The following is a 14,182-nucleotide window of genomic DNA, read 5'->3' as shown; positions in this document are numbered from 1 at the left end:
TTTGGTTGGTGATTTTATTTCATTTATATAAAAAAGACTGCATAAATTTGAAGTATGTGAAAATGACTTTATGAGTGTATGTTGCAGTTGTAAAGGACTCTTTTTTAATGAAAAATTCCCAATGATGTCTTTCATATAGTTGATTGATGTTTGTTGAGATAATGGATTTTTTGCTGACTGAGGTTATGGGATACACTGGGCAATTTCTGAGAGATTTGAGTGAGCAATATGATTGGACCAAAACATTTTTTTTTTTAATTGAGTGATTGATGCTGTATTAGAGTTGGTTGGCGATTTATTTCATTTGCCTCGTTTTGAAGATAACAAAAATGCTGCATATCAAGAATATGTATGTCCAATGGACAATATCAAAACAAAAAAATTTAAAATGAGTGATTACAAAAACATATTTTTTGTTGAAAAATACAGGTTATTCATTTTGAATGTCAAGTTACACTTGTTGAAATCATCGACATTTGGTCTTCAGGCTCATACAATTGCAGATGAATTTCTTAGCAAAGATGTAATCAATAATTTGTGTGTTTATGTCTATTCCTTGTGCTCGTAAGAATTGATTATGATTTTGAAAATTGCATATTCTTATCATTTCAGGGGCGGCACTAGGGGGGGGGGGGCGCAAAGCGATGTAAAGATGATTGTGTCTTTTTTGTTGTTGTTCTTTCTCTCCAGTGACTGATATTGGTACAGAGTTACACGTCACAGTCTTCTCTGTCTCATAACCTTTATTCTTATTTCTTCCCTTTCCATCCTGCTCTTCCTCTTTCTTCCCTGTCTAACGTTTTACTTTCTCTCCGACTTTCTCTCTCTCTAATTTGAAAATCAGGGGGGGTAGTTGCCCCCGATGTGGCGCCTTTGCTAATAATAGAACATCCGAATTTTCAGCTTTTTTTATATCGGGAATACGGCTTAAAACGTTTTACAGATAAAAAGCACCAATCATCAAATCCTGCCTTGTTCCTATTTTTTTCTTCCAATTTTGAAAATCAAGTAATGCTTGGTTATGTAATGGATAATATCAACTTTGAACTCCAAATAAATGAACGCTTAAACCCGAACAGAAATATTTTACACACATAAGAAAGAAAGGAGAGGGAAATATAATCAGATTGAGACAAATGAAAACATGGACAGGAAGGCCGAAAATGTTATGTCATTGACACATGTACTTGGTAAGTGCCCAAGAATACGATTTAATTAAAACAACAAATATCTCATCAAATCCGATTAAACTTACAAATCAAAAGGTATCAAACTGACACGTCGAATAAATCTGAATAATCATTTTCATTCTGATTTTGTTCTTGGCTAGTACGGCATACAAAGAAAAGGCAACGACAAGCAAATAAAAAATTATATCTAATCTTCCGACTTTCTGTGGCAAAGAAACGATAATAAAAACTTAATCTTTGTCTCATTTTGATCTCGTTCTCTGATGATCATGTCATAAGATCGACTTAAAAAAAATAATTATCAATGATTTACCTATATCTCACACAGATTAACGAAGTATAGTATACACATCATAGTAATCTGAAAGCAAAAATTCTCAGTTATTTGGCTTGCACAATTCTTGAATGAAAATCAGTACCATTCTTGGAATGATTTTATGTTGTCTTTTTTTTTTAAATACAAGAACATAAATATACCAGTGAACGAAATGTAGGAATGTATAGGTTTGAGGAAAGATACTCGAAAAATAAATACCAAAGAATTTCACGCAGCATTTTGTTTGCAGGAAAAATAAAAATATGAGGGTGATATTCTTTATGTGATATCGTCAAAATAATTCTAAAATTGTTTATTGGAATGCTTTGAATATGCTGTAAAATTGTATACGTGTATGGAATACCAATATCCATAATAGTAGTATTTTAAAATACAATATGTAGTGATAACTTGAAGCAAAATCAATCAATTCATGGCGAGCAAAGAAAACTGTTGACAGGCAACATTTCATTACAATACGCTGTGTCTATAATTCAAATAGGCCTACATACCCGACAAGGGTTTCTTTTAAAAAAAAACTCGTTTTGAAATTGAAACGGATTATAACGTGGCAAATAGCAACGTTGAACAAATATAATTGTTTTTGTTGTAGCTCGATTTGTGGTTCTTTTGTATTTTTTTTAATAAAATCTGACGGAGATGACAAGAATTAGAGGTGATTATGTTCCGTCACTATTATCCATGAGCATACAATCAAGTAGGCCTACGATTATGAATTTAATTATAAATTGTATCTTTATATGCCCTTGCCCAAATGATATACATTTATTTGTTTAAGTACTTATAACTGGGTCATAAGCGTAAGAGTTCAAAATTATACAGACAATACTTCCCGTTTTTTCTTATCTATAGATAAAGATATAGAATTCTGAAAGCTTATGCAATGCGAAGCCATTTTACTTGCTGAAATTCTTTGCATTTACCTGAGTAAATATTGTAATTTATTTTTCGATTGCAAAATACTTCCTACAACGCACATAATCGGAATATCATTTTTGTTTGTTGCCATTTCCATTAAATATAAACAAATATCACAGTTTAAAATTGGCCTAATTGATTATTTGAAAAAAATTAAACGTGATGCTTTGAATATACCATCAATTTTATAAAAGCATACCATTTTTTTGTCAAAGAAAACCATTGGCTAATTTTGATTTTTTTTTACTATGTGCTTATTATTACGAAGAGTTCCCGCTCGTAAAGACAGAGAGCTTATAGAGGCTTTATCTCCCAGTGAAAAAGACGGCAGATTAAACTAAAGCTCCAACAGAAATTGTGTTGCTTTAGAGCCAGTTTAAAAAATATTAGCCTACATATAACTGTCTCATAAATATTTAGGATAATGGTATTGTCATACGGAAAGGATTTTCGTATATAATCAATAAAACATTGAAAAACTTCCCGCACACAATTGAAAAATATTGCATTAAGGCACACCGTATAGTAAAATTCACACATTGTTATCTATTACAACAACAGTAGCATCTATCTGTAAAGATTACACATATATATTGTTCCATTATTTTGATTAAAATGAGAAAAAAGGCATTATTTGTGAGAACAGTAATCGAGATTTCTCTCAGACAAAGATAAATAAAATAGAAGTAAAGGATGATTCGTGAACTTGTAGAACGACTTGAAAAGGATACAATTTCGACCATCAACATGTTTTGAAGGTCATTTTGTGATTACCTCAATTAATTTCATTTTTATTGAAAATATGCCTTAAAGAACAACCTTTGCAAAAATAAGGAAAACTTGATCATTATAATAAAAAAATTACCCTACCGACCAACCCAAACCTTTATCCGAAACACGATTTATTTCTTTCTTTCTTTCTTTTTTCTTTGGGGGGGGGGGGGGCGGGGGAGTTCACAATTTATAAAAGGGGTTCGTTTTAGACAAATACGTTTAAGATTATATAGGGGAGGGCGAATTTCTTATTCAAATCAACACACATCCACAGTAGTTAGAATAAATAATCGAAGCAATCTGAATGTAAAGATCTTGTGAGAACACATCGGTTAAAGACAACAAATATAATGTTTTTCTAAGAAATATATAGATCACAATGATATAAGAATGAAAATCTGATATTATCTTTTAAGGCTATATTTCTATTTACATTGATATATAAACTCTAAATATTGCGCAAGTTAAGACATAATCTGAATACATAAAATTATGAACGTATCGATAATTCTTAATTCATTTCGTTGCCAATGCCGACATAAAGCTCTCCCGATATATATTTACAAGTTCAGTGTCGACGGACGTTTATAGTGTACAAATATAGATGAGTTCAAAAACCTGAAAGTAATTACGATCACCAATCTCGTATGAAATCAAACAGATTGAGGATAATGAGAAACTGGGTGATATGTGCATCAATAACAATTTTTCGCATAAAGGAAAGCGGAAATCCCAATATAAAAACATCTTTCATAAACTGTATATGCGCAAACGCGATGTGTATATGTACAACATGTGTATATAAGTGATGACATCATAATATCACTCGTATCTCAATCACATGGAATATTCCATTTGTTTTTGACACTTGATTCTTTTTACTTGCTCTATGTGCATAAATCACGAGATGAAAGATCGATAGTTTATTTATCTATAAATAAAAAAAGCAGTCTACATCTACGATGTCTTATCATCAAAATTTGCTATTGTCAAAAATGATATTTTCATTTATTCCATGTTCTATCATGAAAAATTGCTGTCAACATCCTTTTACTTCATAACCAAAGTCAATTCTCAATTTGGTATAAAGTTACTTTTACAAAACGATAAATGAATTGTTTCCTTATTCCTTTTCCGCTCACCCGGGCATGCACGAAATTGAAAAAAATATATATCATTATATCGTATGTATTGATTTTCATTTGTACGTTGTCATCTTTTTTACTTTATGAAAATTTACTCTGATTTTGACCAGGGGGCCGTTTCATGAAGCTGTTCGTAAGTTGAGAGTGACTTTAAGAACGACTGGTGATCCTTTCTTGTAGTAAATGATGTTCACCATTAAGTGTTCATTTGTGATTATTTAGCAAATAAGAAAGGTTCACCATTCGTTCTTAAAGTCGCTCCTTACTTGCGAACAGCTTAATGAAACGGACCCCGGGATAATTAACCATTCAGTATAATATCATTCTTTGATGTGATTTTCATTTTGACTTGACCAAAATTATCATTAAACCATATAGTTATTACACCACCTCACGATAAAACGTGGACAGAATTGATGATATGACGCGAATGTTTTCACACCAAAGGTGAATAAACAGACAACTTAAAAAAAAAACTAATTTTAAAGAATTATAAACTGGACACAGCGTTCATCAACACTGTAAAAAAAATGTAAGCACGTTTTTTTTAACCCGTCACGCTAACGGATTGTTTAAACCCTTTTTTAATTGATTAAACTTTTTATTTAACTTGTTTAAAACTTTAGACAATCCTCAGCCTTCAGCTCTACAATACACCCCCTGGAATTATAATAGATAATTTATTATTTTAAGTTGCATTCTTTGTGAAATGAACCACCATCATTATCGATACTTTCCTCCTTGGTGCAAAAACATACCCTATCATAAAAACAGCGTCAATCATTAGTCTCCATTTTCTAGAATACATTCTGTTATACAAATAATGAAAATAAGATGAATAAAATTAAATGAAAGAGAAATAGTGAACACATTGGCATATTCTTTCATTCATACTTTCATCATTATATCAATATAAAATTATGTACAAGCTTTTTACTTAATGTAGAAAAATAAATTTGAACGAAGAGGTTGATACGTACGTAGTGCTATAAAAACATTGCGTTTTTACATCACAGTTCACTTTATTTGTGTAGTGTTTTTCTTCAAAATAAGTTTGTATCTGCAGCACACCGTTCTGTATTTTGTTCTGTTAATTCAAAGAATCTTTGAAAAGACTAATTATTAATTAAGAGCTTTAAGTATGTCTTCATTTGAATAAGGAATATAATGTTTTGGAATAATCATGTTGTGATAGGCTAACATTATTTTTTTTTCTAAGCTTTTGCGATTAGAGTAATAAATTCTTTCTTAATGTTACGTCAAAATGTAATAGGTTATTATCAGGCAACGTTTTTCTTATTGTATCAGGGTCATATGAAAAGCATCGAGATTTGTCGACAAACATGATTATTGCCTTTACTTAAGGAAAAGGGTGAAGTTCTGTTGTGGCCCAGTGGATTAGTCTCCGGACTTTGAAACAGAGGGTCGTGGTTCGAATCCCAGCCATTGCGTAGTTTCCTTCAGCAAGAAATGTATCCACATTGTGCTGCACTCAACCTAGGTGAGGTGAATGGGTACCTGGCAGGGGTATTCCTTGAAATGCACTGAGCGCTGGAAGGCTGCTTGAGCTACAGCCGGGGTAATAATATCCAAGTCCTTTGGAAGCGCATAGAGACGTTATTCATAATGTGTTATGCGCTATACAAGAACTGTCTATTATTATCATATTTTGTTCACCTGGAAATTCCCGGTTTACGGTGCAGTATGGTCCAATAACACCACTTTTTTAAACCTCATGATAAAGATAAACGTTAGATTTGGGTCTTCTGGTCCTTTTTCCCACATTATAAGCGATCGATCGTACAATTGATTTGTTCTTTTCAAAATGTACGACGCGTATCACAAAAATATTTCAGACTAGGAAAATGCCCTTGATAATCATATAGGAAAGACCCACAAAATATCCCCATGTTATGTGAAATTTCCAGTTGAAAGGCATTTTCAATTTTCAAAGTTTGTTTGACACGCACGTTTATTGACATGCACTTTAGAATTAAACGGCATTGTGACTCTCTTTTTATACTGTTCTCCCCCATATACTTAAAGGGAAAAGAATGAACGGTCGCCCTTAACCCTCAACCCTGGTGATGTAGCTTACTGTGGGCAAAGATGAAATCATATTATTTATCGAAATGAGATAGGCATGATTCCGAGCTACACAGCGGCGTGACAGGAAGATATCACTGCTCTTATAAAGCTTGATAACTGTCTTCAAGACAGTGTTTAAAGCCCACTTTCACATAAGGACTTTACGAAACTGTGGACGTGAAAAAGCAATGAAAACCGAAACGAGAGTGCACACCACAGTCTGTAGTAACAGTCTATAAAATGAGCAATCTGGAAATCATTGCATTTTGGTAGCATTTCCAGGTTCTGTGCACTGCTGCTTTAGCTAGATGTCATGAAAATCAAGCAAAGGGAGTGCGGTAGAATTCCCGCATGCGTAGGAGTACCCATTCGATTTTATTAGTAGATTTATTTCCTTTTCTACTTCATTTTCCTTACTGCTGCCAGGAAGGATCCTCTCTTGAATCTTAAAGACCCACATTCTCTTAATGGTATCTTTAAGATAGTGCTAAGAACAAGGGTCGGATCTTTTTTTTGTTATAGATAAGTTTTCATAAGTTCCTTTGGCCATTGGAAAAAAAGAGTCATGAATCTTTTTGCTCTTAGAGAGTTTGAAAGATCAGAATTCTGGATTGCCTCTTGGTCCCGGGCTGGGAGGGGATTCAATCTCAGACAAGGAACCCGCATCGATTTGGGCATCGTGTTCAACGAGGTCCAACGTGTTCTCTACAGGAGGAGGCCCTCGATGCGCGGCCATCGCTGTCGGACTACGACCTCCATTGCTGGACAAGGTTTGCCTTGATGTTGCCGAACCCGTTGACGTCACACTAGAGCTACGTTGCTCACCCAAACCGCTACTGTCTGATGAAGCGTCACCATGTTCCCTAACCTGGACAACCATGGGTGACTTCTGTGGTGAACTCAAGGGCACTTCATTACAAGATCCCATTTGTGAACTACTTGAGCTGGCCATACTGGACGAGTACTGCGATACGTCTGGTGAGAATATTTTGATGATGTCAGCTATCTGGTCGTCTAAGCGATTCATCTTCATCCCCAGGTTCTCTATCTCTTCCTTCAGTTCAATCTTAATCTCCATGAGACTGGATAAGAGATGATGATCCGAGCTGGCAGCGCTTACTGAACTACTGCCTTCCTTGCTATCACTCCTACCAATCTCATCGAGCCTTTGCTCACTGCGGAGTATACCACTGTCCGTGCTTTCTGCCTTTCGAAGAGGAATCTTCTTTAAGGGGCCCCATTTGGTATCTGGCACTTCTTTAGTACTGTCTTGTCTTTTTACCGGCGCGTCTGGCATTTTCACCGACTTCACCCTCCCAATCGATGCTAAAGGCGGTGGCGTTTGATGCTCAGGAACTCTGCTCAAAGCATGTGAGTCTCCCTTTTCAACGTCCTTTGTTTCACCTCTTGATTTTCTTATCGTCGACGTAGGAGGCTTTTTATCGGGTACGTCACTGAGTTTCCGGAATTTATTGAGCATCTTTCTAACAGGATGATCAGCTGGTATCGGAGGGTCGTTCTTCCGTTTCTCTGCTTCTTCCTGTTCCCGTTTGACATCTGCTACTTTCCGGAAAATTAGCTGGAGAGATAAAATACAAGAGGAAACAGAAAGAAATATGATAAGATATCTTGTGATAAAGAATACAGGAATGACACCTTTCTCAAAAACTACCTAAATTACCAAAATACTACCTCCTAGTAGTACCCTGTCAGGAAAAATAAAATATAGTTTAATAATTCGATATGACCTGCGAAAATTAGAAAAAAGGAACCCATTACACATTTTGGATGTCTCGAGAATCGTAAGAGGTTGTTTTGATAATAATACGTACCCTGCGTCTGAGATTGTAAGTAAGCACCATATTACGAGCGAACGATGTAGAAAATTGGGTGTAGAAATCGAGGACATCGAGAAGATCGTCTCTCTTGATGCTATGAAGATCACAGTATGTCAACGATTTGACATTGGCTGCAGACTGTCCTAGGGCCTGCTCTTTCCAGAATGCATCTCCAAAGACATCACCCTTACCTGGTTACCAGTAAACAAATGATGTAATAATTAGAATTAGCGAATGGAAGCCAGGTATCCTTTGAAAAGTCTGAATTCATAAAGGTTGTCATAAAAAGAGCGAAATAAATTTTAGATCGACCAGATTGGTTGTCACGCTTACGCAATCAAAATCTCTTGATTACTTGGTTAAGATGTCGATTTGACAAAGGGTGACGTACTGAATGTTTAAGTTCTTTTATATGATGAATTATTAAGGATGGAGAATCAGGAATAAGATTAACTCAGGATAGAGAATTACGTATGACAAGGATTGGATATATGACTTACTAAGGATGGCAACCACTTCGTCATCTTGAACCACCTCCAGTGAGCCAGCGACTACGAAGCAAAGTGAGTCAATGCTTTCACCACTGTGGACTAGCAGATCACCTGGTGCACTGTGGCTCATCTGAAAGCTTATGGCAAGCGCCCTCAAACATCCTTCACTGGCCAGACGAAAGGACGGGTGTTCGTTGAAGACGCGCCGGTTGAGATGAACGCAGACGTCGGCTTTCATGTCCTTGGGACAGTAACTTAATACCTGTAGATAGAGGGAATCAAAACGTTTGAGAGAAACTAATTAGGATTATTATCATGGTTATGATACGACATAGAGAAATCCTTAAAATTTGAGTGAAAACGTCCGTGTGCTGTCAATAATAAGATGAGGTCTTAGAAACCAGATTCAGAAAAGGATTTGTTTTTGGTAAATTTAAATCAATTAGATGAAAATAACCACGGATCAATCATGAATAAACTGAGACGCATTCAAAAGTTGTACTTACTGTTGCTCATTTACCCTTGTAATTTAATGAACGAGTTGTTATTGGTGCATATCAGTATTTGATTTTGATGTCTTATCTGAACAGTAGTGGTGGATTTTCTTATGACCGATGGTTACAAACTTCTCCATCTCAATAAGTTTGTCATCGTTAAATTTAATGATTTATAGATCATATATCTTTCATCAAAACGGCCATCATCTTCACCGCCATCAGCACCTTCACCAGGAAAACATCGCCGGTTAATCACAAACATCATCATCACCCACATTATCATCTACATCATCATCATCATCATCCTCGTCATCATCATGATTACCACCAACCACCATCACCATAATCGTCACCATCTCATCATCTTGTATCATCGTCATATAATATTCGTCATTATCACCACCATCATCATCATCATCATCATCATCATCATCATCATAACCGTCATCATCACCAACATCATCATCGTCACCATCACCATCATCACTATAACCATCATCATCGTCGTCGTCATCATCACCAACATCATCATCATCACCATGATCACCGTAATCATCATCATCATAATCATCATCATCATCACCACCATCATCATTGTCGTTGTCATTATCACTAGCTTCGTGTCATTATCACTAGCTTCAGCTACAATCACCGACACCCCATAGTGCGCAATCATACTTGGTCATTCAAATACCTTTTCTGTGTCAATGCCCTTTGACATTGACCACGTTGAGATGACATAATCGAGCACGCGTTCAGTGAGTGGTTTACTGACTCCATGTAGCTTCATAAACTCTTTGACATTCTGTAGCATGTCGTGATAGCGGGCTGTATTTGAGGTGAACTGCTGGTAGATGGTTGTCACGTTACCAAAGATACAGGCGTAGAGCAGAGCTACAAAAAAAAAGGTTCATGAAAAGTTTGGTCAACTAGAAGCAGAGATATGTTGGGTCATTTCAACTTGGCTCACAACTCTTGCTTGCTTTGAATACATAAACTCTTGAAGACAGCCACCATTAATTGCCTCAATGTGCCTGAAATCTGAATGAAGATAATCTCTATTGCACGATAGAATCCGTTGAAGATAGGATTAGGAAAGAGAGTGACGCGCGTAAAGCTCCATTTACCCCTGTGTAAGTTCTGGATTTACTGAAATGTACGTTACTGCAGTCCCACGTGCTACTTGAATTATTTTTAATGGAATGATATTGGTGATCTATATGCATCACAAGATGAGATGTATACCATCTCGATGGATTTACTTTATTACAAGATGTATGACGTATGATTATATTTTTGCATATTCTAGAATAGATCAATCTCTCGTTGTTATTGTAAATTTGACAGGTTAGGGGTTAATGACATCTCAATTTGGTATACGTTATCGTTTAATACCGAAAGCAAGAAAACCAGTTCAATCATACATGTGAAAGCAATAAATCATTCTTCGGAGCAATAGCTACATGACATGACTAGCTTATACTTTGTTTCCGAAGGGAATTATTGTTTAATAGAAATTCGACCAGTTTTGTCGAATCAATTAAGTTTCTCTGTATTTATGTGCGTATTGTGTTATAAGTTTACGGATCATGTTTACATTATTGAAATTATAATCCGTACACTAACACGTTTATCTACCACTGTCACAACGAATATAAACCATTATTCATTCAGCCTCAGAAAAAAAAGGATAAATGATAAACTAAGTCGAAATAATGTGGATATCTTCCAATTTTCTCGATTCCTGATGCTCATCTTTAACTTTTACAAAGAAGCCATACCTTCTTATTAAATCAGGTTCTTCACCTGCTCGAAAACATTGGAAAATAAATCGCTGACTCTGCAGTACGTAAATCTTTCTTCGAATCATCAGGGCTCCGTAACACAAAGATTAGCTATCAATCGCTAAATGAACTGACCAATCAATATCAATGTTACACGCGCATTAGGTTTAAAATACTGACCAGGGACCAATCAGTGCGGTTCTTTCATACTTGCGATTCATCTCCAATCTTTGTGTAACGGAACCCGGGTCATTTAGGAGATTTGTTTTTGATGGCTCCGGGGAAGAAGATTTGAAAGAATAGAGTTACTCGGACGCATATTTATCTTCAGAAGCGCGCTTTTTTTTTTTACTCAAACTGAACTGGAATAATTATTATGGCCCTCCGTCCTTTAGATTTTTAAGGTTATATGTTATTGAAAAAAAGGTTATTAAAATGGACGATCATTCTTTTTCCAGCTAATGTAGTGCATGCCTGGCGCACACTGCCCCTTCCAATATTAAGGCCATTCTGTCCGGTTTTTACTTCTCCTTAAAAATGAAAATGAATATATTACAGAATACAGTCGATTACTTTGTACCAATTTCTGATCTTTGAGTAACGATTGGAACAACGACCAGCAGTGTTCGGACTATCCGACTATTCGTTACTAATAAGTATCGGATATCTCAAATACTCTGGTCCTTAATCGCACTCTTCTCTATAAAAAGACGATCTCCCTCATTTTGAAGTGAGGTTTGCAAATGACAAAAAGAAAAAAAAAGATGCACAGTTTACTCCAGGTGCTATAATGCGATCTATATATACGGTGCACAGTTCACTCCAGGGGGGCGTTTCATCAAAATTTTCGTCCGACAAGTTGTCAGATCTGACAACTTTCTTTGATGTTGATTGGCTGAGAAACACTGTTACTATATGGTAACTGTCGGATGAAACAAGACTTGTCGGATAAAACGTCCGACAAATTCTTTCATGAAACGCTCCCCAGGTGATATAATGCGATCTATATATACGGTGCACAGTTCACTCCAAATGGGATTGGTCCATATCATGATCACTCCGAGAGAAGTGTGATTAGAGACCGGGGGCCGTTTCATAAAGCTGTTCGTAAGTTAAGAGCGACTTTAAGAACGACTGGTGAACCTTTCTTGAGGTAAATGGTATACACAAAAATGTTCATTTGCGAGGGTTTTGCGCGTAAGAAAGGATCACCAGTCGTTCTTAAAGGTAAATTCCAGTTTCGGGAACGATCTCACAATGACTTTTTACAGAATTTAATATAATGATCACCAAAGTGTCTGTTTGTATGAATAAAAAATATGTGCCAAAGGATTCTGGAAGAAATTGTGTAATTGCTGAGAAATAAGCGAAATAAGCGCGGATTCGGTCACTTCCGTCGGGTCTTTATTCCAACAATAATAATACACTGTCCCACGTGTGCCTATCTGTGTTCGCGATCTTCAGTGTGATCGTTTTTTTAGCTAGATATTATGATTTCACAAAGTTCAGTTTATGTAACTATACCAGATCTAGATCCACGATGATATATCAATACTTTACCTTGGTTTTACAGACTTTCTCACGAAATCAGTGTTTTACTGCAACTACGTTCATTTAGCTTTAAAGTCGCTTTTAACTTACGAACAGCTTTATGTAACACCCACCAGAATAACTCTTTTGCACTTAGAGTGGTAAATCTATTTGATAATCTGACTCACATCCAATAATCATCATCCCAATGGTAAAAAGGCGTTCGTAGGTGGTAAAAGCAGACACGTTCCCAAATCCAACGCTGGTAAGACTGCTCATTGTGTAGTACAACGCTGTTACATATTCCATACCGACATCGGGTCCATTTATTATCGTTCCGTTCTCTAAGATCTTGTAAGGATCATGCATGTCATTGCCGAACTTGTAAAGCCACGAGTTGGTGTCGTTTTGGGAGAGGGCCCCCCGTCCGATGGTGTACCATATGCAGGCGAACCAGTGGGCAACCAGGACGAAACTTAACATGAGAAGGATGAGGAAGGCGAGACCGTACTCGATGTAGTGGTCGAGTTTCCTCACCACGCGCCCCAGTCGTAGAAGTCGAGCTACTTTCAGGGCACTGAATATTCCACTGATTTTGTTCTGATGAGAAATGAAAAGAGAAAAAATTGATAATGATTGTGATAAGAATTATACTTAATTATATAGCGCTTTTATCAATTATCTAACCGCCCTTTCACACGGTAAAAAAAAATCGTAATTTGAATGAAGGTTCCAGTGAAAAAGAAGGCTAATGACGAATTTTTAGCAGGTGTGAAACCAAACTAGAATCACGAACGCTAATCACAATTACGAATTCAAATTCTACTCCGGAGGATCATGGTACGAATTTTACGTGTGAAAGGCTTGACCTCCAAAATATCTTTGGGGGGGGGGGCGGAGCTTACGCGTCATTTTTTAGCACTTCCGAACATAATACAATTGTCATGCACTCATCGTACCGATGAAGTACTTTGATTGACAAGTCACCAAGGACACATACCGCCTTCGCTCTCGGGAATTCCAATTTAAATCACAGTTCAGCGTGTGAAAGGTCCGATGATTCTAAAGACGAATTGCAATCATCAATACAATGATGGTTCAAGATTCATGTGTGAAAAGACCCTTCTACAGTCACGATGATGCGTGCAGGTGGGTGTGTATGTGTGTGTGTGTGAGAGAGAGAGGGGGAGATACAGGAAGGGACATAGGGCCTTTTCACACGTGAATCTTGAATCATCATTGTAATCATGATTGCAATTCGTCTTTAGAATCATCGGACCTTTCAAACGCTCACTCGAAAACTGTGACTAATGGAATGGAACTGGAATTCACTTCCGGAGTAGAATTCGTGATTGTGATTAGCGTTCGTGATTCTAATCATGTTTTAATTTGGTTTCACAAGTGCTGAAAATTCGTCATTAGCCTTATTTTTCACTGGAATCATCATTAAAATTACGATTTTTTTAACCGTGTGAAAGGGCGGGTAGAAAGAGAGGGATATATCGAGGTAGAAAAGAAAGAGAGAGAGAGATTTAGAAGGAGACTCATAAATGAGAAAAACAGAAGAGAATACATGAGAAAACTGGAACT

The 14,182-nt window shown here is 36.4% G+C and overlaps 1 protein-coding gene across 1 annotated transcript in view; it reads right to left on the bottom strand.

The window, feature by feature from the left end:
• Positions 1-2,854: 2,854 nt before the first annotated feature.
• The window catches only part of LOC129264536 (potassium voltage-gated channel subfamily H member 1-like), a 105,176-nt gene continuing 93,848 nt past the window's right edge, over positions 2,855-14,182 (bottom strand). Inside the window, exons 7-11 of the mRNA XM_054902418.2 lie at positions 12,781-13,192; positions 9,973-10,172; positions 8,791-9,043; positions 8,285-8,481; positions 2,855-8,031 (exon numbers count right to left, since the gene is read on the bottom strand). Coding sequence (XP_054758393.2) covers positions 7,051-8,031; positions 8,285-8,481; positions 8,791-9,043; positions 9,973-10,172; positions 12,781-13,192 — 2,043 coding nt within the window. The 3' untranslated portion in view covers positions 2,855-7,050. The remainder of the gene's footprint in view (positions 8,032-8,284; positions 8,482-8,790; positions 9,044-9,972; positions 10,173-12,780; positions 13,193-14,182) is intronic.

Source organism: Lytechinus pictus, chromosome 7 (assembly GCF_037042905.1).
Source record: "Lytechinus pictus isolate F3 Inbred chromosome 7, Lp3.0, whole genome shotgun sequence".
Classification (NCBI taxonomy): Eukaryota; Metazoa; Echinodermata; class Echinoidea; order Temnopleuroida; family Toxopneustidae; genus Lytechinus; species Lytechinus pictus.
Note: the sequence above shows the minus strand (reverse complement) of the source record. Positions and strands in the feature narration are given on the sequence as shown.